Source organism: Pelodiscus sinensis, chromosome 1, assembly GCF_052426305.1.
Source record: "Pelodiscus sinensis isolate ZL-2025 chromosome 1, ASM5242630v1, whole genome shotgun sequence".
Taxonomy (NCBI): Eukaryota; Metazoa; Chordata; order Testudines; family Trionychidae; genus Pelodiscus; species Pelodiscus sinensis.
Window position 1 is genome coordinate 178,433,815 of NC_143052.1, and position 26,607 is coordinate 178,460,421.

At 38.9% G+C, this 26,607-nt stretch overlaps 1 protein-coding gene across 1 annotated transcript in view; it reads left to right on the plus strand.

The window, feature by feature from the left end:
• CXADR (CXADR cell adhesion molecule) overlaps positions 1-15,686 on the plus strand; it is a 58,934-nt gene extending 43,248 nt beyond the window's left edge. The window contains exon 8 of the mRNA XM_075909991.2: positions 15,293-15,686. Coding sequence (XP_075766106.2) covers positions 15,293-15,334 — 42 coding nt within the window. The 3' untranslated portion in view covers positions 15,335-15,686. The remainder of the gene's footprint in view (positions 1-15,292) is intronic.
• The last annotated feature ends 10,921 nt before the right edge of the window (positions 15,687-26,607 follow it).

The following is a 26,607-nucleotide window of genomic DNA, read 5'->3' on the forward strand; positions in this document are numbered from 1 at the left end:
AATTTGCACCTCTGCAGGTACCAGCGATCGCAGCTCCCATTGGCCATGAATCGCGGACCTTGGCCAGTAAGAATGCCTAGAAGTGGTGCGAATCAGGACACAGCTTTCTACAGCTCAGATTGGATGCAAAATGCCATTCCTGGCCAATGGGAGATGGGATTGCCTGTGCTTGCAGCCATGCAGGTAAAATTTACAAATTTTGTTTAAAGTACATAACACTCTTGGTACCATCAATTAAATCAAAATTGTCATACGTAAGGATGTAATATTTTGTTTGATTGGCTAATTGAATAGTTGATGCAATTTGCATTGACTATTGGATTAATTGATAAGGATGCCTCCACCTTTGAAGATGAAAGTGCTGCGGGGAGCATGGGGTCATCGGAGGACTCAAGCAGTCTCCCTCTTCCCAGCCCCATGTACTCTTTGTGGCATTTCAAAGCGGTAAAGCTGCATGGAGCCCAGGGTCCGCAGGGAAGTCCCTAGCTGAGCTGGGGCTCCATGCGGTGCTGCTGCTTTGAAACACTGCATGCAGCCTAGGACCAGCTGGAGACTCGTAGCTGACCCCGGGCTGCATGCGGCATTTCAAAGCGGCAGCGCTGCATAGAGCCGGAGCATTGCCACTTTGAAGCTCCCCCCTCCCCACCTCTTGCTGCCTCTTTCTGATAGAGGTAGCGGGGATGGGGGGGGGGGGGGGGAGAAATGACTAGTCATTCACATCCCTAGTTACAAGCTCTACTAAAACAGATGGAAAATTCCCTAGAAAAAACACCAACAACATTCCCACAAACTAATTCTTTTTGCAAAAACCTGCCTAAATAGAGAAGATTTTTCTGGACACCTTCATTTAACTCCACCAACCTGAGCGTGAAATGCATTTTGTCACACAACTTCTGCTTCCAGCATTATATGGACAAATCTAGTGTGCCATCTCTAGTTACCAGTTACATTGGAGTGAAAAACTAAGGTGATCAGAGGGCCTAAACTGTATAATATTTTATGAATCTCTAACCAACAATGTTAAATATTCAATGTTCTTGAAATTCAGTGAAAGCAACCATTAGCTGAGCCTGAATATTCTACAGAACAGACTAAATCTCAAGCTTGGATGCATATAAACACAGTAATTATCTTCCTTGCAAATTGTTATTAAGAAATCCGTAGAACAGTTTCGGAACATTAGTGATTCTACTAAACTTGCATGAAGTCAAGGCCAATATGGGGACTTTTTTAATCTGCAAAGTGTATTAGTTGTATTTCTGTCAGCATGATAGCCGCTTTCCCAAATGACATTGCTTATGGCAACAGAAGCAGTTTTCTTTGAGCATAACTGTGTATACTGTGCTTTTTGCTGGAATAGGTTTGTCAGCCAGAAGTGTGTGCATGTCTTTTTTCACACCCAGGACCAACATAGCTATACTGACAATACACTAAAGAGTAGAACTGGCCTGATACTTATCCCTGATCTTCATTTCCACTATACAAATTGCTAGCACCTGAGAAAATGAAGTGGGCCACTGTCACTAATTTCACTAAAATATACGTTAGTCAAAACTGTTGAGTTAAATATCAGGACTCATTACAACGTGTTCACTCATCAAACTCTAATTTTATTTTTATCTCCTCTCCCATTACTATAGCTTCAGTTTAACATCAGTCTAGCTTAGGTGGGAATTGAGCAATTTAACACAAATTATACAAAATGAGGCTAGTAACTAAACTGAATTTTGAGTTAAACAAGATGACATCTGTGGGACACAGCTGATGGTTTATGGAATACTGTCGAAAGCTTATATTGTGGCTGCCAGTACTATATTTTATGAGTAAATATGATGGCCTGGCCCATCACTTGTAATCCCATGACTGATGAAAGCAAAAATATTTCTTACAAAGTGTAAAATAACCCAGTAATATGATGCAAAGGCTTTGTTTTAACATATATTAATATTTATGTTGTTTGTGCATTCACAGCAGTTTTCCTTCAAAAAAAAAAAAAGGCATCAGTCTCAGATGAACCACTTTGAATATAAAACAGCCATAGTGAAATCACCCATTTTAAATGTTAAAGCAAAAAGGGAGTTACTAGTGAACCACAGCCCCTCTTTAATTCTTTCCTTGACCTCATCATACTCCTCCACTGGTTATATGTTGTAAGCATGTAATTTAAATACACCAGAATATGGCCACTTTTGAACTGATGCCTCTGTTGGTCAAGTGACTATTGCAAAATGTTGCTTTATCCATCCTCAGATCAAGTTTGGGAAAATAGCAACAGTATCTATTGATACATCAGGCTGTCTCAACTAGGAAAAAAAAGAATTAATGTAATGTATGTTACTAACATACAAAGATAACCTGCAAAGAGGTGGAGTCAAGGAAATTGGACTTGTTTGAGAAGATGGGTATTGTAGAAGACTGTTGGGTGGTTGGGCAAAAGGAAAAAGATAAACAAAATACAGAACTACGTAGCACTTTAAAGACTAACAAGATGGTTTATTAGATGATGAGCTTTAGTTGGGCCAGACCCACTTCCTCAGATCAAATAATGGAAGAAAATTGTCACAACCATATATACCAAAGGATACAATTAAAAAAATGAACGCATATGAAAAGGACAAATCAAATTTCAGAACAGAAATGGGATTGGGGGAAGGGGTGGAAGGTAAATGTCTGTGAGCTAATGATATTAGAGGTGATAATTGGGGAAGCTATCTTTGTAATGGGTAAAATAACTAGATCCTTTGTTGAGACTCAGGTGTAAAGTGTCGAATTTTAGTATGAATAACAGTTCAGAGGATTAGTTTAAGTAAATTAGGATAAGTAACAGTTCATAATCCTCTGAACCTTTATTCATGCTAAAATTTGACACTTTACACCTGAGTCTCAACAAAGGATCTCGTTATCTTACCCATTACAAAGATAGCTTCCCCAATTATCACCTCTAATATCATTAACTCACAGACATTTACCTCTCCCCCCCCCCCCCCCCATCTCCCTTCTGTTCTGAAATTTGATTTGTCCTTTTCATATGCGTTCATTTTTTTAATTGTATCCTTTGGTGTGTATATATAGTTGTGACAATTTTCTTCCATTATTTGATCTGAGGAAGTGGGTCTGGCCCATGAAAGCTCATCATCTAATAAACCACCTTGTTAGTCTTTAAAGTGCTATGTAGTTCTGTATTTTGTTTCAGCTGCACCAGACTAACACGGCTACATTTCTATCATAAATTAAACAGACATCCTCTAGTGACAAATATATTCCAGCACCCCTGACTGATAAATCATGGTCCGTTATGAGTGGCAGCACACTATTTCCCTTCATACTCAGCCACAGGAAACTCTCATAAAGCAATCTTTTGCAAAACAATTCTGTATTTCCCACTATCCCCAGTGAAGGGATATTATTTCATTATGTGATTTGTGTGTGAGCTATTATTTACATAGTACTAGAGATATATATGGTGCTTTATAAACCATGTCAGGGTCCTGTCTTTAGTATGATCTCAAAATATTAACCGGTGATGTGACCTCTGTGCTTGCCAGGGTTAGTCATTTGTGTTCTAGAATAATTATAATAAAACTGAATTTTAAAAACCTGATTTGTGAAAATAATTTAATTTTATTTTTAATCTAGTTTACTTTTTCACATGCACTAAATACTACAATATCTGGTTCGAATTGTATTTGTGGGAAGTTTTAGACTGTATGACTTTAAGATAAATCAGTATATTAAATTGTGCACCTGTACCTTTATGTTTTTGTAATTGAGTGAATTTTATAAAATCAAAATCTAAATGTTTAGACAAATTGTACTTGATTGTTTTCTAGAGGGACGCTGTTTGTTTTTTAAATGAGGCTATAATGACTTTCTAGCAGAGAATGCATTAAATAAAGTAGTCTTTTCAGTTGTTTTAAAAGGTTGTTAAATTAGCAGAAGTGTTTAAAATGGCCATTCAGTTATTAGCATCCGATTGGGTTAGTAAGTTGCTTATGATAATAGCTTATAATCATTTACAACACTTTCTACTGATGTACATATAATCTGTAATATATACTGCTCATGTCTCTAAAAGCTTTATAACTTCTAATCATTTACAAACAGAACCTTAATATAAATTTGATCAATTTTTTTATAACGTGTACTGGGTTTGTTTTTACTTGTATTCATCTGATATTTTTAAAAGCTTTTCTCAGGAAGGAATTAATTAGTGTTGAACTACCTGTTGCTGGTTTCCTACATTTTATAGTCAGTCTTACTGATTTCTCTTTCTACTAAGGCACTAGTGTTTGCCCGCTTAGTTGACTGGATATACTGAGACACACATTTAGCAAATTGAACAATTTTTTTTCTTTCTATAAACTTATTTCAGCTAAGCCAGTCATGTTACCTAAACTATGGTATGTATGCAGTGTAGTTGTAGCTGTGTTGGTCTCTGGAGTGGCAATATATTTTTATTAGACCGCCTTTGCTTGATGAGAGAGACCTACTTTCCAGCCACACAGAGCTCTTCTTCATGTCTGGTGTAATGTAAGAGTTGCTAAAAATGGTGATCGTTTGCCATGAGGTCTCTGTATTACAGCCTGACTCTATAGAATGGGGAAGACAACTCTGCCCGGATCCGAAGGCGATCTGTATGATTCTAAAGTTTCTCTTTCTCACTGACAGAGGTTAGTCCAATAAAAGAAATTCCTTCACTCACTATGTTTCTGTGGCATGAATAGCATGCTGGAACTTTGCTGTGGTCCAGATTTTAGAGGTTGAACTTGTAGAATAAATAAGGCTAATTTATGATCTCCAAAATACTACTTGTATGTGCCTGTGACTGTATCTATAGATAACTTAGATGGAAGCAAAAAATGTTGCAACCTATTTACAAACTATTTAAAATGTTCTGCTACTACAAATATTCATTTCACGTGATATTTAATGACCAGTCTAATTTATATTATTAATACTTTGTTTAAAGGGACATGACTTGAAAATTATGGTTCTAGCTGAAAATGCCATTCATGCTATAGAAACATAGTGAATGAAGGAATTGATTTTATTTGACTAACGTCCTTCAGTGAGAAAGAGAAAGACCACAGATATTGCTGGACCAGAAAGCCCTGGCTGGCCAGATTTAGGGGCTGGGCTTGTGGTGGGGGGCGCAGCCCTGCCTGGGAGCACAGCCTTGGCCAGCGGGGACTGGCATAGCAGAGAGGCTCACTCCTTAATACCATAATAACTTCATAATTCTCAGTTTCCTGCAGATAGATCCCCCTCCCCCAAAATAAAACAAATAGTAGTCAAAACATGTAAAAAGACTAGAGACATTATGAAAATGCTACAATCCCAAATAATCCTTCTCTTCCTCCAATTGCCCCCCTTGCCCCCCAAAAAACCTAAACCAAACCAAAAAAACCCTCTTAAGATGTTAAAACATCACAGTGCTTGACATTGAAACATGCTGATGTGAAATATGGTTTGGTGAGGTGAGAGAATATTGGGTGCCCTCTTGTGGCCAGTGATTTTTGATTCTCTTAATCCTTTTCTAAACACTGTCTAATCCATGCCCAGTAACAGAAACATGTTCTACGCTATCTTATGACTTACTGGGATATTGTTAATTCATAGTAAATCATATTAAATGTTGTTCTATTCACTATAGTAAAACTAAAAGATCTTAGGTTATATAATTTGCAGGAATTTAGGCTATTACAAATTGCAACCCTGAGAAACAAAACAGAAAAAATAGAATAAAAATTCTTTTGCAATTCATATTAATTGGAACTGCAGCCATTTGAATTTCTGCACAAATTCTGGAGGGAAGGCTGTATTATATAAAGATAAATTAGAAGAAATGTAGAGTGCTATTTAAACTTCCTCTTTTGATCATGTTTAATTGTTATGAAAACTATTTAAAGTTATGCAGTCCTTGGGCAGGTATGCACAATCCTATTACATAAAATATTAGGGAGTATAAATTAAGACATTTCAGTTGAAAAATAATTCTGAAAAGCACATTGTAGCTGACTGTAGTGATGTAAATGTAGGTACGGCTCTTGTTGTTATTCATCTGAATTTAACTAAAACTTCATTAATTATAAAACCACATTTACAGTACAGCAGGGATTGATGTTCTGAGATCAGTACGCTAGCAGTCAAATTAGTAAGTCTAGTGGAGACCTGCCAGTTTGACCACAGATCTCTCTGCAATACTCTATCCCCAATTAGAAAGTAAGGTAAGTCAATGAGAGAGTTTCTCCCATCAGCCCCCCTGAAGTGTAGGCCCAGTTGGTAACTCGAGTTAAGGTACATCGTGTCCAAGTTTGTTATTCATGTCGCTGGACTTGCATAGCTTAGACCAGCTTTCTGCGGTAGTAAATGTGTATGCTAGGAGAGTTGCTTTACACATTTATATAGAAGAAATGTACTGCACTAAGACATTGAAATGTCAATCATCCTCAATGAGTCGAGCCATCTAAGGTCCATGGAAACAATGGTTCACTGCTCTTTCAGGAGAGAGAGAAATTCTGGAGACAGGCCTTAATTTATTGGATGAGATGGTTGTAATTAGGAAAATGAAAGTATATATATTTTTTATTGTGAGAGTAGAGTCTGATCATGCCAGATCTCTCATTCAGCTTGAGAGACATCAAGGCTGCACATTTTCAACAATTTTTTTTAGATGAAAGGATGAAGCTGTCTAGTTAGCTGAGAAACCGACAAAACAATAGATTCCACTTAGTTAATTAGTAAATTTTAAAGTTAGCTGTCAGAGTAAATTCATTTCCTTGTGTTTTTTATATGTGCAGGCCTTGTGTTGATCAGGACTGAATACCTATGTAATATCATATACATCAAAGGATTTTTAGCATGTTTAAACTTTTTAAATGAAATGTACACATCAGTAAAAGGCATGGAAATGCTCTTTCTAGCAGGTGTTCATCGTTAAGTCCACTAGAGTTTTTTGCTGCTAGAGTCAAGTGGAAAAATCATATGTCCTTTCAAAACTTAGTGGCTGGCTGAATTTCCATTATTCCCCTGTGTCTGGTTGGACTAGGGACTGTCAGCACGCTTGAACAGAGAGAAGGTGAAACTTACTGATGATGAAAGTATCCTATATCTTAGTCAAGCTATTTTAATAGCTACATTGCTTTTCAATCCTTCAATTTGTTGTACATATGGGAGATTGCTGCACTGCATGGAACCTCACTGAAGTCCATGGGGTTCTGCATAGGCACAGCACAGTGTCATATTCTGAAATTCCACCTCGTATGCAATATCTGATCAATAAAGAACTAGATTTTTATCAGCATTAATGCTGGTTTAGATTTGTAGAAATTAAGGAAAAAAGGGACTATCTAGTCTGACCTGTACATAACAGAGCATTACATTTTGTGCAGTTACCCTTGTTTTGAGCCCAATAATTTGTTTAACAAAAACATACATTTGTTTGGCTGAACATATCTGGCAGAAAAACATCCAGTCTTGATTCAAAGACATCAAGAAACAGAGACTCCAAAACCTCCCTTACTAATTTGTTCCAATGGCTCTCTGGGGTTTTTTAAGTGCCTATTTTCTAGTTTTGAATGTATCTGGCTTCAGTTTCCAACAACTGGTTCTCACTATGCTTTTCTAGATTAAAGAACCCTTTATTACTTGGTATTTTTTTCCCCATGAATGTACTTAGACACTGGAATCCAGTCACATCTTGGTACTCTTTTTGATAAACTAAAGAGATTGAGCTCCTTAAATCTCTCACTGTAAGGCATTTTCTCCAGGCCTCAAATGTTTCTCTTTTCTGTGCTCTCTCAATTTCTTCAGTAAAGTTCTGCACAGCTGAACTGGATGTGGTATTCCATTATCAATTCCCCCAGTGCAGCAAACAGAGGTACAATTACCTTCTTACTCTCCTCCTCATTACTCCCATGTTTATATCTCTCAGGATTTCCTTAGCCCTTTTTGCCATTGCATCTCAAAGGGAGTTCAAGTCCAGTAACTTATCTACTCCACACCCTAAATCCTTTTCAGAATCTCTGCTTTTCACAATACAGTTTACCTTTCTTGTAGAAGTGGCCTGCATTCCTTTTTCCTACATATTTTTGCATTTAGCTGTATTAAAGTGCATTCTGTTTGAATGGGCCCAGTTTATCAAGTGACCAGATTGCACTGTATGACTACCCCATGCTCATTATTTACCACTCTGCCTATCTTTGTCCCCCTTTCCCCCCCTTCCCCCTCCCCCAGTCTTATTAGCCATGATTTTTCTTCTATATTTCAGAATACTGGCAAATATGTTGACTAGTATCAGGCTCACTGCCAAGTCCTGGAGAATCCCATTAGAAACATCCCTACTTGATCATGATTTCCCATTGATTACTACATTTTGAGATCTGTTAGTTTTTAGTTCATTTTACATGTGCTTTGATGTTGTATAGTGCTAATTTTTAAATCAATGTCATACAATACTAAGTCAAAGTATTGTATCCTACACAGTTATCTTTGTCAGCCAAACTAGTAATCTCACTAAAGAATAAAATCAGGATTGTTTGACTGACTCTTTTCATAAAACCATGTCAGTCAGCGTTAATTATATTCCTATTCATTAGTTCTCTATCAGTTGAATCCTGTATCAGCATTTCCATTATTTTGCCCAGGATTGATGTCAGGCTATGTGGCCTATACATCAATACAATATTAGCACACTTCTGGTATTCCAATATTTAATAAAAATTAGCCTAGTAGACCAGAGATCTCCTCAGCCAACTCACTTAGGATTCTTTGTGCAAATTGTTCAGTTCTGCTGATTCAAAAAGTTTATCCCTACTTATGCATTGCATAGCATCATCCTTGGTTACTAATGGAAATGGAAAGTACTACTTCATCATGTGCAATACCAGTGCATCGTCCTTCTTTTCAAATATAAAACTGAAATATTAATTGAATACTTCTGCCTTTTTTCATCACTATTTAACAGTTTTACCATTCCATTTAGTAATGGGCCTATACATTGTTTTTATTTTTTATTCCTAATACAGTAAAACTCCAATGGTCCGGCATCTGATGGTCCGGCACTCCTGATGGTCCGGCACCATCAGGAACCCAGAAGTGCTCCGGGCAGCCGGACCATTGAAGCTGCTCTGCCCCCAACTTCCCGGATTTGGCCGCTGCTAAAACTGACCAGCAGCTGAATCCGGGAAGCCGGGGACAGAGCAGCTGGAGTGCTGCCGGGTAGGTCCCGTAGCACTCCCCCTCGGGGCTGCGGGACCAACCCGGCAGCACCCCGGCTGTCCCCGATTCAGCCGCTGCTGAAATTGACCAGCGGCTGACTCCAGGAAGCCCGGGCAGAGCAGCTCTGCCTCGGGCTTCCTGGAGTCAGCCGCTGATCAATATCAGCAGCGGCTGACTTGGGGACACCTGGGGCAGAGCAGCTGGAGTGCTGCCGGGTTGGTCCAGTAGCGCCTAGGAGCGGTGCTGCCGGACCAACTCGGCACCACCCCAGCTGCTCTGCCCCAGGCGTCCCCAAGAGCAGCTGGGGTGCTGCCGGGTTGGTCTCACCGCGCCAAGGGTCGGCACTACCAGATGAACCCGGCAGCACTCCAGCTGCTCTGCTGCAGGCGTCCCAGATTCAGCCGCTGCTGAAACTGACCAGCAGCGGCTGAATCAGCGACACCTGGGGCAGAGCCGGACTATCGGAAGGGGGGGCTATGAGAGGTCTGGGGCCAGACCCCTCATAGCCCCCCCTTCTGATAGTCCAGCATATCTGATAATCCGGCACCCCCTGGGTCCTAAAGGTGCCGGATTATCGGAAGTTTACTGTATACTGTATATATAACAAATGCTTTCTTTGAGTGCAGTTTTGTATGTGTGTTCCACTCATGAGACCAAGAGATTCTTGCTACCAGAGACCATTGATCCATATCTGCTCTCTTTTTTGTGCTGTGATCCAAAGATATAAGGGGTCTTGTGTACTAATCACCTCTCTGATTCCTTCTTACTGCCACGAGGTGAGGGATATATCCCTGCAATGTTCACAACTTATCCCTGATACTGATTTTGTAACTATTATATACCTTTCATATAAAATCTATAAATGTTGGAGAACAGTGTGCATAAGTTGATAAAGCTTACTTAGTAGGTTAATAGGCACACTACCACATCTGAAACAAAATACAGGACTATGTAGCACTTTAAAGACTAACAAGATGGTTTATTAGATGATGAGCTTTCATGGGCCAGACCCACTTCCTCAGATCAAATAGTGGAAGAAAATTGTCACAACCATATATACCAAAGGATACAATTAAAAACAATGAACACATATGAAAAGGACAAATCAAATTTCAGAACAGAAGGGGGATTTGATTTGTCCTTTTCATATGTGTTCATTTTTTTTTAATTGTATTCTTTGATATATATGGTTGTGACAATTTTCTTCCACTATTTGATCTGAGGAAGTGGGTCTGGCCCACGAAAGTTCATCGCCTAATAAACCATCTTGTTAGTCTTTAAGTGCTACATCGTCCTGTATTTTGTTTCAGCTATACCAGACTAACACTGCTACATTTCTATCACTATACCACATCTGCTCATTTCTCTCCTTTCCCAGTCAGCAATGGGCACCACAGGTGCCTGTACTGCCTCAAAGAAGCTCATCTCTCTGCTCATTGCATCATCAACCACTGCTTTCTGTCATAACCCTGTTAAGCTGCTGAGTTCAGGCTTAGGAAGCACTTCATGGAATAGGCTGAGTCCTTGGTCAGATCCAGTCCAGGCAGACTCTCTTGTATAATGGGATGGGAAGTAAAGAAGCACACTAGCCAGAACTGGTTTGTCATTCTGTTTCCCTAAGGAAATAAAGCCCACTATGAAGGATTTACCCTTTGAGGGAAACAACTTATTAGCCTTTTGACTGAAGAACGCCTTGCCCTCATTGAAGTATTAAAGGCCAAGCTGCCATTCCTTGGGGATACACAACATCGCTGCCAAGAGGTAGCACAAAAAGCAATAAACATAGAGCAACAACACAACCTTTTCCTTCACCAGAAAGCTTATGAACTGCTACAAAAGTGCCAGAGGATGCTATGAAATAAACATAATCTTCCATCTCTTCTTTCCAGCGGCAACAGCTGCCAAGGAGTTCTTTGGATGATACCAACTAATCTTCCAGGATTGCCAGGTCCTCCCTCCCTCCCTCCTCTGATTTGATGGCTGCCTAGCCCATTTTTCTCATAGTTTGTGGATAATAATGGTCAAGTACATTCCTGATATTATCCAGTTAGGTTGTACTATAGAATTCTCCTTTTCCCCTCCAAAATGCCATTTCTCATTCCTTTTCGAACTATCACGATACTTTTGCAGGAGACAGACTTCCTACTTCCATGGGGAACTCGTACCACTTTGGCATTTGGGAAAAGGGTTTATTCCAAATATTTTTTGATTCCCTAAGAAAAAGGATGGAGATACTTCAATTTATTTATACTAAAACTAAGATTCAGGATGGTTTCCATTCCTAAACAGAAACAAATGGTAAATGGATCTCAACCTGAAGGATGACTGCAGCTGTACTCTTTACAGATTTGGCTTTGATCAGTATATATGTCAGGCAGGCATGATATAGAAAAAATAGTTACATTCCCTCCTACTAACTAGCTTCAGGGGAAGGACAGGGAATGTGTGTGTAAGAGTCCCATTTGCTCCACCACCTTCTCAGAAGAAGGACATTCAGCTGGCCAAACACAGTGTAGGGAATATGGAGTCCTCAAGAGTCCAGGGTACAAGTGGATCTACTGGAACTCAGAGCAGTCCAAGAAGTCAGAAAAAAATTCTTGACTGGCAACTTATTCAGATGATGTCACACAATGTGAGAATTGTATTCTATATCAATAAGCATTTAGGAGCATGACTACCTTTTCAGTAGGTGGACTGACTCTATTCATCTGTTTTCTCTGTCATCACATTACCCTGTCAGCAATTCACCTGAGAATACAAAATCCTTTAGGGGAACACCTAGACCAGCGGTTCTCAAACTTTTTGGGCTCTGGAGCCCTTTACATGAGTATAAATGTATGCAAAGCTCCAGCAGTGTGTGTTAATTGCGTCAGTTTGAGGTGATTCTGTTATGCTTTTGAAGGCTTTCCAGTTTGGAGATCTCACGGAGCCCTGGGGCTCCACAGAGCACAGTTTGAGAAACGCCGACCTAGACTGTTTTGTGGAATACATGAAAGGCCAAGCAATATCTTCACAAAGGCTAGCAAACTATCTGTTATGTTACCAGTCACCATATGCTTCACCTTTTAGAGCACCAGAGCAAAGTTTCTTTCAGTAGCTTTGCTTTGGGAAGTGCAACTCCTTGAGATTATATATATAAATAAAAGCAGTCATATAAAGTTCTACTCATACATTTGCATAACACTGTGTTTAGTGAAATCTTCTCAGGTGATGCATCCTTTGGGTCAATGGTTCTACTGTCATCAATAACACAGATTTTCACACCTTCCTCTTCCTTAGTTGTGCTTGTCAGTCACCCACAGTGGAATACACTTAAAGCTAGCACTTGAAATTGACACTACCTATCTTCCATAACCAGAAATCTTTGCTATGTGCGCTGTCTGTACTTGACTGCGCTGTCTGTACTTGACTACACTCTCTTTCCTCTCTGCTTCACATCATCTCTGATTCATGGCAACAGAAGCAACTGGAGAAAAAATTGGTCTGAATCACCCCATGTTACTTGTGGAGCAGAGTACAGGGAGATAGGGAGCAAGCACAGGAGTGGACAAACAGATGCTACTAGCAACACACTTCCTGTTTCAGACATATGAAGAGTGCATGCATACCCACGGTAGAATACAGATAAGGACCTCACATCTCGAAAAACTTTTTAATGGATGGTAGGTAATCACTCTCTGTTATCCTTAGCCCCAAGAGCCATGGAATTTTCTCTGATGTCTTTAGCTTCCATTATCAGTTTTCTACACCTCATAACTTCTATCTAATTAATATCTATTTCTATTTCCCATTTTTCTTTCTAGATGCTGCTGTCTCTTCTGTCACTGAACCTAGATGGACTTTTAGCCAAAGTTGTTTTCATTATTGATTATGAAATAGTGGCCATCTAATAAACTATTCCTAAAGAATTGCCAATTTTCATTTACACATTTCATTTTTTCTCTCAGAACCAAATTCATGCATCATTTTTCTCAGCTTCAGGAAATTAGCCCCTTTGAAGTACCAAGTATATTTGTTACTAACTGGAACTGTCCTAAGTCCATATTGAGAGTAATCAGGTCATGATTGCTTGTCCCAAGCCAATTAGTATCTTAAAGGTCAATAATAATTCATCTTCATCTGTCATTCAGAGGTCCAAGGTAATGTTATGTCCTGTTGATTGCAATACTTTATTAGAAAATTATAATTTTTAGAAATTCTGATTTATTACTTTGTGAGGCCATCTGCATTTCCTGAATTAAAGTCTCATGTTAGTTATTGATTTGGTTGCCTTGGGAATAAGAAGATGTTTCTCTTATTAGCCTTTGTTCATTAAAAAGATTTACCTGTGGAGGAAGGATGAACAGAGGAAAATAAAACTTGAAGATTTAAGAATTGGTTCATATTAACTTATGAAGTTAATATGAACTGGAAAAACTGGAGTGTACACTATGTAAACCCAGATTTAAATAACAGATCAATAAATGTCTGAGAAGATGTGATTGTTTTGTTTCAGTTTTTGGTGTGCTTTGTTTTTTAAATGTAAGATGAATACATCGTCTGGTGAAAGCTGCCTTTTAGGCAGGTATCATCTACATAGGAAGCTAATCTTCCAAAATGATGGATGAGTATAAAGGGAAGAGACAAATTATCCTATTTATGCTTTATGGGGCCTTTAAATTTAATCTGTACTACATTGAAGTGGTAAATAAGGACAAAAATCTAGATGTTCAAGCATTAATATGAAAGCATTTATGAAGTACAGTGACAAATCAAGCTAGATCAATTTTTGCAACTAGATTTACAAATTTAGTAGGCAGAGGGTTATAAAGCAGAGGGTTATAAAGCATGGTTTGATTATAACACAGCACTTAATAGTGCCTTGCCAAAGCTAGCTTGAAAATGTAATTTAAAATTGTTCAATTATCACTTTCACATGGATTGAGTAGCTAGAGTATTTTACACAAAGTTTCCTGCTAACCAATAGTGTGTCAAGTTATGAGGAAGGGATTATGGGCAGTTAACAGTATTTAGTATTACAGAAGTTCCAGTCTGAGTCAACATCTTCATTAATTATCTGGAAATGGAACTAAAGTATGTTAATTATATTTGTAAATATGATAGAATCCAGGCATGTTATGTGTAGTAATGAAGAATGAGAGATAATACAAGGACATGTAAATTTGGAAATAAGGTTAGAAAATAACAAAATGTGATGCATGCTGGACAATTGCAAGTTTCCATGATATATCTTGGGGGATATTAATCAGGAAAAGAGATTTTCTTTAGATTACTGGAAATGAGTAAAGCTGAAAGAAAGCAAGGTGTGATAGCAGACAGCAGCACACAAGATGTACATGACCTTTCAACTGAGTATGACAGCCACCCAAAAAAGTAATTGTAGCTTTGATTTGTCCTTTGGGGTATTATATCACGAACATGGGAGGTCACAGAGATAACTGGAATATTCTATTCAGTTTGAGTATCAGAAAGAAGGGGGAGATAAAGGAACTAGAAGGACAAGAAACATTAAAATAACTATGCAAAGTAAGTAATGGCTAAATAGCCAGTTGTAATGAGGAGACAACTTGATAACTAAATATTTAAAGGTTAGCACCAAAAAGGAAAAATACTTGTAGGGTGAAACAATTGGTAACTAGGAGTGATGGAATGAAAGTAAGGAAAGGGCATATTAAGTTGAATTTCACAAAAAATCTCCATAGCAGTAATGGTGGGAAAGCTCTTGCTTGTGATTTTTAAACTGGACAAGATAAATACTAGAAAATATGCTGTAGATAACTGATGGATTAACTAAAAGGTCTAATTCTACAGGCATAAGGGGCAATGGCAAAACTCTGGATTCACTGCAAGCAGGTTCTAGATGATCAACAGTTCATTTCTATTCAATAGCAGGAATTATTCTTCACTATATTAAACTGATTTAATGTAGAAGTAACTCCACTGATTTCACTATACTAATCTACATGTTAGAATACTAAGGAAGAACCGACTGGTATTTATCTTAGAGATTTATTTAAATGATGATCACCTGTCCTAGCGCCTCACATAGATTAATGATATTCTTTTTTTATAGCATGACCTCGCATACAAGATTCATGATATAACAGTGGTATAAACATGAAGAAGCAAGCTGCACTTTTCCCTTGAATTTCAACTATGGAGAGACTGAAGTATATTATGAAATGAAGTAATATTTGTCTACCTGTTTTCACTTTAAAGTCAAGATTATAAACTAAACTCTATATTCAGTTTTAAAGTTAGCATTATTTTTAATCTCACCTGCCTGTCCATAATGCCAAGTTTACAATGTGACTGTTAAAGGATTTTTCTCCACTAGTTCTAGGGTTTAAAGAACACAATACAAAACAAAAACTTTGTATAATGTGAAGATAGTAACACTTCTGGGTAGATGGGAAAAAATCATGAAGTTAACTGAAATCAACTCAGGTGGCAAAAAATGTAGCTTGTGGTGCAATTTGGTGCTAGAATTATTTCAGTCCACTCACAAAGAAATTAACATGTGATTTAAGTTTCGATTTAGTCTGAATTTTGTTTACAATTAGTTGCCTTATTTCTTTGATAGAAAGTGTGCCTTGCATGGTGTTTGTTTAAATGCTGTGATGGAACTGTATTTTAATGTTGTTATAAAATGATTTTTGTAAACATTTCTTTAAAACCACTTTGCTACATTATATTCCAAGATTGTAAATTTTGTGACATATTTAATAAAACATTACATAATTTGTATAGTACAAGTACAGATATCAAAATCTGGTAGAATATATGTTGCAGTAAATTATGTCAATGTATTGTCCTATCTTTGCTTTTCATAATTTTATCAAAGAAAAAAGGGGGCAAAGAACATGTAACTAGTGACTGACTTGTTTGAACAAAGAAATGTACCTACATTAGCATAGATTTGCCCCTGTGTTAAGGTAGCTTTGTACAGATCTGATGGTCCATAGATCTGGTGCAGCTGGCTATGGCACAATTACCCCTTCATAGGCAGGGCTTCTTGTATAAGTATCCCATCTAATCCACCCACTGTGTGGCTGGTATCGAGACGGTGGCCTTGGAGAAAGAAGGCATGATGAGAAAAAGGTTCCAATTCCCCAGTAATCCTCAAACATTGTAATTGCTCTGACCATATACAGTAAGCATAAATTGAAGCAGCCTGAAGGACCAGACTGGCATGCAGTGGTCTACTGTTAAGAGAAGTCATTTTTGTATGCATACAGTGAGACTCTTGAGGTACATTGTTTGCTCGTCTGGCTGCTGATGATCTCATTTGATTGTTGGGTTAGTGAATCATTGTTTATATTTTGTAAGTCTTAATGCAGTGATTTCTACCCCTGATACTTGTGTTATGTGAAGGAGTAAATAAAACTTCCTTCTTTGCTTTCTCCACACAATTCATTATTTTATAGACCTCTATCATATTCCCACTTAGTCATCTCTTTTTCTAAGATGAACAGTCCCAGTGGTTTTAATTTTTCCTCATATGGAAGCTGTTCCATTCCCCTAATCATTTCTGCAGCCCTTCCCTATACTTTCTCCAATGCTAATATTTGTTTATTTACTTATTTATTATGGGATCACCATGCCATAGATGTATATAGTGACATATGTTTTCTATTTTATTATGTATCCCTTTCTTAATGATTTTAATGTTCTGTTAGCTTTTATTACTTCCACTGTAATTGAGCAGATGTTTTAAGAGAACTACCCACCATGATGTCCTGATCTCTTTCTAGAATGGTCTTGGATAACTTAGAATACATCATTTTATCTGTATTATTGGGATTGTTTTCCCATCTGCATTACTTTGCATTTATCAACACTGAATTCCATCTGCCATTTTGTTATCAAGTTACCCAGTTTTGTGACATCCCTTTGTAACTCTTCACAGTTAACTTTTAACATAACTATCTTGTCTAATTTTGTATCATCTGCAAACTTTACACCTCACTATTTCCCTTTTTTCCCAGATAATTTATTAATATGTTGAACAGCACTAAGTCCTAGTACAGATCCTTGGTCTCCCTACTGTTTGTCTCTCTCCACTATGAAAACTGTTTGTTCCTACTTTTTATTCCCTGACTTAACTAGTTACTGGTGCATGAGAGAACCTTCCCTCTAATCCCATGACAGCCTCCTGTGCTTAAGAGTCTTTGATTGGGACCTTGTCAACAGCTCTCTGAAAGTCCAATTGCACTATATTTACTCGATTACCTCTATCTGGATGTTTATTGACTTCCTCAAATAATTCTAATAGATGGGCGCAGAATGATTTCCCTTTACAAAAGCTGTGTTGACTCTTCCTCAAAATATTGTATTCATCTGTGGATCTGACAGTTCTGTTCTTTATCATAGTTTCAACCAGTCTGCCTGGTACTGAAGTTAGGTTTACTGTCCTATAATTGCTAGGATTGCCTCTGGAACCTTTTTAAAAAATCGGCTTTACGTTAGCTAACCTCCAGTCATCTGTTATGGAGGCTGATTTAAATGACGTGTTACATAGTATAATTAGTAGTTCTTCAGTTTCATATTTCAGTTCCTTTGGAACTGTTGTGTGAATACCTTCAGGTTCTGGTGACTTGTTACTGTTTAATTCAGCAATTTATTACAATACTTTCTCTGCTGATGATTTGTCACCAAAAAAAGAATGACTCAGGTTGGAGCATCTCCTTCACATCCCCTGTATTGAAGATTGATGCACAGAACTCATTTAGCTTCTTTGCAATGGCCTCATTTTCCTCAAGTCCAGTGGCCCCATTTATTCTTTGGCAGGCTTCCTGCTTCTCATCAGTTTTATGTTATCTAACTGCCAGTCATTTAGTAGAGACTGTGAAGAACTCTCTGTAGTTCAAAAGCTTATCTCTTTCAACAACAGCTGTTCCATTAAAAGATACTACCTCACCTATTTTATGTTTCAACCATGACATTCACTTTAGAAATCATACTGTAAGATCTAAGCAGAAGTCAGTTGTTCTTAAGAAAAAAACCTGTAGAAATTCTAGATTTCAAGGCTATTTTATCCCCAAATGTCAATATGCTTTGGCTCAGCTTGCATTACATCATTTAGTCTTGTATAGAGCAAAGAGTGGCTCACAGTGATACTTTGTTGCTTTAATTACTATGCAGCTTTGTTTCTCTGAAAGCCCAGTTAAGACACACATTCTGTGTTTTGCTAATGTGAAGAAATTGACCAGTCTAAGATTAACTGATTGTATTTCTTTCCTTGTCTACTCCACTCTCTCCTGCTGTTAAGTGTTTCTGTAATGTTGTTCTGGTCAGTCTAGTAATTCAGATAAGAGATTCCTTTGTAACACTAATTTTAACACTAGGTAAGTACAGGCAGTCCCCGGGTTACGTACAAGATAGGGACTATAGGTTTGTTCTTAAGTTGAATTTGTACGTAACTCGGAACTGGCTCCAGATTCAGCCACTGCTGCTGAAACTGACCAGGGACTGACTACAGGAAGCCCGAGGCAAAGTTGCTCTGCCCCCAGCTTCCTGGAATCAGCCACTGATCAGTTTCAACAGTGGCTGAATCTGGAGCCTGGGACAGAACAGCTGGGGTGCTGCCGGGTAGGTCCCCCCAGGACCAACCCGGCAGCACCCCAGCTGCTCTACCCCAGGCGTCCACAACAAAAGCCTGGTCTGCTGGGGGGGGGCGCACTAGCTGCGCCCCCCCTCCCCCAGCAGACCAGGAGACCCAGAGCAAAGCCGCGGAGGCGGCGGGGTCCCGCGCCTCCAAGGCTTTGCTCCGGGTGTCCCTGGTCTGCTGGGGACCCTCCAGCAGACCAGGGACACCCGGAGCAGCTTTTCTCGCCCCGGAGGACGCGGTGGCGGGACCACTGCACGTCTGGGTGGTCCTGCCACCCGTGAGTTCCGGGGTGAGAAAAGCCCCGTTTGTAAGTGCGGATCTGACATAAATCGGATCCGCGTAACTCGGGGACTGCCTGTACTCAGTTGGCACAGGTGATTGTTTTGGTGTTGGATGTTAAGGTACCTTATAATCTCCTCAGGGAAACTTGATCTGTGATGTTGATTTGTAAATCTCCATGTTGTTTTTCATAGTCTTAAAAGAGTAGCTCTACCCAACCCTGCATCTTTTATTAAGAATGGATGTAACTTAGGTATGTCTACACTGCATTCCTCTTTCGAGAGAGGAATGCAAATGCAGCCAAGCAATATTGCAAATGAAGCACGGATTTGAATTTCCCGTGCTTCATTTGCATAATCGCATCGGGCCGCTATTTTGAAATACCCTATTTCAAGATAAAAACACCGTGTAGACATGGTTATTTTGAAAGACACCCCTTCTTTCAAAATAACCATTAACCCTAATTTTTTAAGGAGTAAGGGTTATTTTGAAAGAAGAGGTTTCTTTCAAAATAACCATGTCTATTTGGCGTTTTTATCTCGAAATACGATATTTCAAAATAGTGGCTGGATGCAATTATGCAAATGAAGTATGGGAAATTCAAATCTGTGCTTCATTTGCAATTTCACTCAGCTGCATTTGTATTCCTCTCTCGAAAGAGGAATGTAGTGTAGACATACCCTTAGGGACCAGCAGCATTTTTTAGTATTATTGATTATTGTATTACCTTAGCATCTAGGAACCTTACTCGTGGACCAGGACCCCATTGTGCTAGACTCTGTATAAACACAAAAGAAAAGAAATAGATACAGACTACTCCTAGTTCTTGAGTTTAATTTCTTGTTCTAGCTTTATCATTGAGGCATTGTGCCATTTCATCTAAATAACCATATCATCATAATGGGGATAGGGTAGGAATAGCTAGAGCAGTGCTTCCTTTTCTTTCTCTGCTTGGGCAAGCTAGCAGAGGGCTGCCACTAACTGGTGGGAGGCAAGAGGCTTACCCCCTTAAAATGGCTTTAGTAAAGTGACACTTTGGGAAATCTGCCTATGGACAATTTATGAAATCTGTTTAAAATTATGAACTCTGGATATATCTTTAAGCTGCAAACTCCATTCTGAGTACTGCCTGGCTTGTGGTCTTTTTAGCTACACCTTGGCATGCAATTCCAAGGAGATGGTGGCATAGGACTAAAAATGGAGGTTTATCAAATCTTGATAACCTTCTATGCAAATGAATGTCACATTGGACAAAGACAATGGCCAGACTAAGAAAATGGTTCTGAAAGGTAGATTATTAACAAAGCAACAGAGCATCTGGTGTGGGGTTCTGATCACCTGATGAAGCCAGTCAGAGGATCACATGACGGGAGGCTTTCAACTTTATACAAGGAAGATTCCCTCACCAGACATTTTAGAGACAGAGAAGAGGCCAGCAGCAGAAAGCAATCCTATGCAAGAGCAGGATCCTCAGTGCCCTGAAGGACTCTGACCTATATCCAAAGCACACACCACTGATGCGAGGAAACTGAGGCACCAAAAGATGTTTTTGTTTTCTCTGGACCAGTATATTTCTGTCCTGTCTACTGTAAACAATAATTGATTTAGAACCTCCTTTGCAGCATCTCTGTTATGTGCTTCAATGACCACATGTCCCTGGAGAGGTAAACTGTAAAACAGAGTGCCCACAAGGGTTGAATCTCTGAGAGAGATTGTACGGTCAGCTGCCTTATAAGGTCCCATGTCTGTGACAAGGCACTAGAGAGAGAGTCTATGCCCATGTATTGTGCCAAAGAAAGAGATGGGTGAGTATTCAGTAGGGGGGATCTCAGCTTGGCTGTGACCAACAGTTAGTATCATTTCCCTACATCTGTGGTATCCAACACACTAGCCACATTTGGCTGGTTGGGTGTGGTTAGTTCACTACTATAGTGGCTACTGCTACCTCGGCCCTACATGCTGGGAAGCTCTGGAAGACTTCTTGTAATTTTGTCTCCTCACCTTCCAGCATACTGCAGCCAGGCATGCTCGGTCACTATTACAGGAATGTTTCCACTGTCTTGTCTTATCTCCTGGGGATCACTCCAGGAGGTTGCATTTTGTGTGTCATTTAATGAAATTCAGTCCACCTTCTATCTGGTTCTGGTTTCCATTCATTTCTACTGATCACCTGCCTGTCCTCTGCCCTGCCATGGTCTTTCTGTCCCTTGCATTGTAGAATAACTTCTGTTGGCTCTCTCTGGGCCTTCTGATATTATATTATCATGGTGTTGCACAGCTAGATTAGAGTTGCTTGTGCCAAAAAAAATTTCCATCTACCTACAAAGTCTCCAGTGTTGGCCATCACATGGGTCCCAAACATGCTTGCAGTGAGACACTTCTCCATAAAGTCAAGCCTGAGTGGAAGTGTTTGCCTGACCAGAGCCTGAGTTTCAGTGGGATTTTTGTGTGAAGAATCACTGTTGGATTGGGCACTTTGCTAAATTGCAGGAAAAGAAGTTTAGGGACTTAAGTGGAAAATCAGAAGAAAATAATTTGGTATCTTAAACAACCAAGCATGTCTTCAATATCAATATATAAAGGTAAAATCCTTTGAATTACACTGTGCTCTTAAGGGTCTTTATCAGAAGAAGATATTCAATGGTATAGTGTAGTGACCTTGTTAGCAAAAAGAGGCTTGTATGTTTGGTCAAAGAAGTTACATGAGTCCAGAATTCTCTTCCTCCAATAACACGGCAACTTTTGGCCCAGCCATTGTGTAATGGTAGAGTGGAGATGACTTTCAATAGAAGGAAAGTGGAAAACCAGTCCTGTTTAAAGTCTCCTGCCAAACTGCTTTCAGTCTAGACAGTGAGTCAGATCTTGCACACCCCCTAGTCACCATTGTGCATGCAGAGTATATCCTCAGGGTTTGAGTCTGGTGCCATGTTTAGCTACCAGGTGTACCCATTCAGGAGATTTAGTACTTATAGCTTTGGGAGATAAACTATTCCTAGGTTTATATGCCTGGGAACTGGAAGTAGGTTGTCTAGCAGAATGGTCCTTGTGGAACTTACTCCTCCCAGTTCTGATGGAGCCCAAGTTGGCTTAAACAAGGCCCATGTACTTGCTCATGCTTTTGATTAAGTAAAAAAAGATTGAGGATTTTATTGATTTTTTTTTAAATTGGACTTTGGCTTGTGCCTATGCAGCTTTGGGCACATCCAACTCCACATTCCTACCCAGGACTTGGGAACAACCAATGAACAGACTGAGTCTAGGAGTCCCTGCCCAGTTTTTATCCTCAGCTCAGTGCATGCTGGGAAAGGATTTTGTAAGATCACTGAATGTTGTTTGATCACTCACTCAGCTGTGACCAGTAAAGCTATCGAATATTAGTATTCTGATTCTAAAGAGCTCCTCTGTAACCTAGAACACTGTTCAAATTGTAACAGTTTACATGCTATTTTGTCATTTAATCAAGAGATTTAGCTTTATTCATGGACTCAGAAATATGACCAGGACAAATATAAATTTAAAGAACTAAATTAAATGCAGAATCAGATCAGTTATTTTATTTTTTAAACCCATATCAAATCCTCCAATCTTATGTCCATTTCCATCGGGCTGAGTCATTTTCTTGTACTTGCACATCAGTTGAACACATTTTTTTTAAACTTTTTAAAGATGAGGAAATTTTTATGATGTATATTTTGGGTGAAATCCCAACTCTGCTGAAATCAATAGGGTCAGAATTTCACCTGTTATTTTTAAAACATTCTGCTTCCTATTAAGGAAAGTGGTACACTGCACAAAATAACAGAAACAATGGAGTGCAGAAAAACATTTTACTAAAATCCATCCTCTTATATTCACAAATTTAAAAAACAGGAAAAAGGCAGGAAAAATAGAGAGAGGAAATGACTAGTGGGTCAACAATTATCAGGCTATAGCATCTTTGGAAGAGAGGGAGAGTATTTAGGCTTGGATCCTGCAAAGGGTTTATGCGGTTGTCTGATTCTGCTCTGAGAACGGTGTTATTGCTTACAAAGGGAAATGCCCCAATACATAAAGTTAAGCCTACATGTAATTCTTTATAGGTTTAATGCTTTGTGCCTGATCCCATTCCCATTAAAACTATAGGATATATCTCCAGTGACTTCAGTGGGATATGATTGGGATCTGTAGGTCCTGCTAATCCCTTCTGCATGGAGCATGATTGACTGGGATTCAGTGCAGAGGTAAAAACTGACTTGCTGTGTAAATGAAGTGCAGGGTTAGGGCAAGGTTATTGTGGAGCTTTCCTGTCATGGTGTCTGAAGACATGTCTACACTTCTGTCAGAAGTGTTATTGCTGCATACCCAAGCTAGCTTTGATCTGGCTAGCTCAAATAACCATTGCAGTGAAGCTGGCAGTACATACTCAGTGGCTAAGGGCATGTCTACACTACCAAGTTTTAAGAAAAACTGCTGTTGCGCCCCTTTCAAAGCTCTCAGAAGTATTTCACAGCTAAGTGAGCCAACCATTTGGGTAACAAAGGGCAAATCATTGCAATGCTCCTGTTCTACCCTACACAGTGGCAGGCAGACTGGTGCTGCTATGGTGCTTTGAAATTCCTCAGCCTGGAGAGCTCACAGAGCTCTCATGATGTTGCTACCAGCAGCTGAGGAGACTGGAGAACTTGACGAAGTCTACTCTTAAGAACAGCCCTACTGGGTCAGCTGAAAGGTCCATTTAGTCCAGTATCCTGTCTTCCTACAATGGCCAATACCAGGTGCAGAACAGGAAATCATCAAGTGATCCATCCTTTGTCACCCTTTCCCAGCTTCTGACAAACAGAGGTGAGGGACACCATTCCTACCCATCCTGGCTAATAGCCATTGATGGATCTGTCCTCCAGGAATTCATTTAGTTCTTTCTAGAACCCTGTTAAAGTCTGGCCTTTGCAATATCCTCTCCCTCCACTCGTTATTAATGTAATATATATATCATCATGACTAAACTATGTATGCTTTTGGGAAGAACTGCCCTCCCCACTGAAGAAAAGCTCTCCAGGGCTATTCTAAACTCTAGTAAATCAGAGGGATGCAGGGGCCATCTGCAATAGTTCTGGCCCCTCAGAATGCCTGGCTCCCTGGCAGCACATCTCCATCAGAGCTGTGCTGCTAGAGACATCCACCGATGGCAGCTGTCCTTCATTCTTCTATAGCAAGGCTTTGTGGAATAGATACATCTTGAGGCTCAGTTGTCTTCTCTGTGGCATCTCTGTGGGACTGGCAGGGGAGATTATGTGCAATCCCTGGTGGTTCTTTTAGCCTGGCTGGTCTCCACTAACTCCCACTTTGGGGACCCTAAACTGCAGAAATTGTGTAGCACTGGCAAATATGTGCAGAGCTCCCCATGTGTGCAGATCTGTGTATGGAGGGGAGGAAACACACTGGGTAGGTACATAGTGGTTTGAATGCCTTCTATAGCAAGTTTTAGTGTAAAAAAATGCCTTTTTGACTATGCTAACCAGACTCCTTGTCTGGCAGCTGGAGAAAGAGGTAAACTGAGAGTAGCTAATATCATGGGCATTCTTTTTGCTAACAGAAAAATTAAAACCAATATGCTACATTAGGAGATTTAATTGGAAAGTATACACTGTGAAGGGACTGATTTCCATTCATTGTTCACACAAGTAGTCTTATTTATTTCAAGACACTTATTGGGAAAGTAAAACAAGTACAATTTTACCCAAGATTATATTGACTATCCTTTGTAAAGTGTTTTGAAATCTATTAATTAAAAACTCTGTATACAGCTAAATACTTATCCTATCATGCTGTGATAAAATAACTGGATTAGACAGCCTTCTAGGGTGTTGTCAGATCTTTCCAGATTTCCACACCCCACAAATATACTAGGAAAGGTAGGTACAGTAATACAATATTTTGTTGCAGGATTGTGCAGATTGACAGTGGTTGCTCATTCTTCATGTGTTCCAAATGTATTTTTAGAATTGCTCTTTCATGTAGAAGAGAGTCATTTATGAATAAGGATTAGGCTTTTCCTGGGTGAGATGATTCATGTACAGAAAATGTGCATTTTCAGGAAGGTTTACTTTTCAAGAATAAATAACTGAAGAAAGGCCTGCATAAAAAATGCTGCAATGCACAGAAATCTGAAGCACCAAAGAAATATGAATAATGAAAGCCAATTATGATAGGGACCACTCATTGAATTGAATTCTGCAGCAGTAGTGATTGATCATCTGACCATTTGCATTGAAGTTACTCCTAATCTCCTTAGATTTAAAAAATAAAACTATTATAAAGGCATTATAAGACAGAGGAAGTATTAACATTCAAAAATACATTTTATATTTGATTTATATGTATATAATATTCAAATACCTACTCCCTGAAGCATTTTTATTGCATGATTTTGTTTTAGCAGTACAACGTAAAAGCCTGTAATGATTGTATATCAGTAGTGACAGATTGGAGAGTCATTAGTATAATACTTTCAAAACATTATTTCTTAAACTGGCAGTATCTAACAGGATGTCTAAGGCTTAACAAAATTAAAGTCTCTTCCCATTTTGATCATTTTAATATGTTTTCAAAGATGCTGATGTAACTTTATAATTGGTACAAATTCTGTTGAACAATGAGTACCACAAAAAATTCTTTTTGCGTTTGTGACTGTTGAATCTTATTTGGGTCCAGTGGAAATTTATAGTATGGAAAAAGATTTACATTTATGTGCATATGATTTATCTAATGCATCTATTTACTATGAAGGGAAGAGGGGAAATCATGATAAATATGGTTTAAAAAATTTCTCTTTTATGAATCAGAAGTAATATATTCCATATTTTAACAAACTCTTCTAGGGTCTGAAACACCCCAGTAGAGAACCCATCACAAATTATTTGGGACTAATCTGAAAGATTATTCTATTGGTTGAACATTACTAATTTTGCAAACAAGATGCCCTGTTTGTAAATAGTCAATGGAAATGTTCAGTGAAGTTAGCTACAACATATACGTTTAATTTTCTCCCAAAACTAATTATCAGTATAAATATATTCCTGAGGATCTGTATTCTATGGAAATAGTTATTCTGCTGGGATTTCAGCTTTCACCTGTGTTGTTGTCAAGCCACACATTTGCAAGGTTCTAGCATATGAGTCGCTAAAAAAATATACAAGAAACATCTGTGAACAAGCAAGAAATGAGAACAGCTCAGAGGTTTGGTAATTGATAACCTAAGCTAGTGAGTAGGCTGTATGAGTTGCCCTCCTTCATCTCTGTGGGCTGCAAGATTGTTGTAACCAAGACGGTTTCCTGGGAGAAAGTAGTTGTGCTAACGATGCTTGCGTACCTCAAATTTGCAGTGTGTGCCGATTGAATGGTAGCAGCACTGTGATTGGATGCAGAGGGAGTACATGGCTCTCACTGTCAATGTTGTGTGTAGTCACTGTACACTGAATTTCGTGTGAACCTTGCTTAAGTGCATGTCACTTTAGTAATAC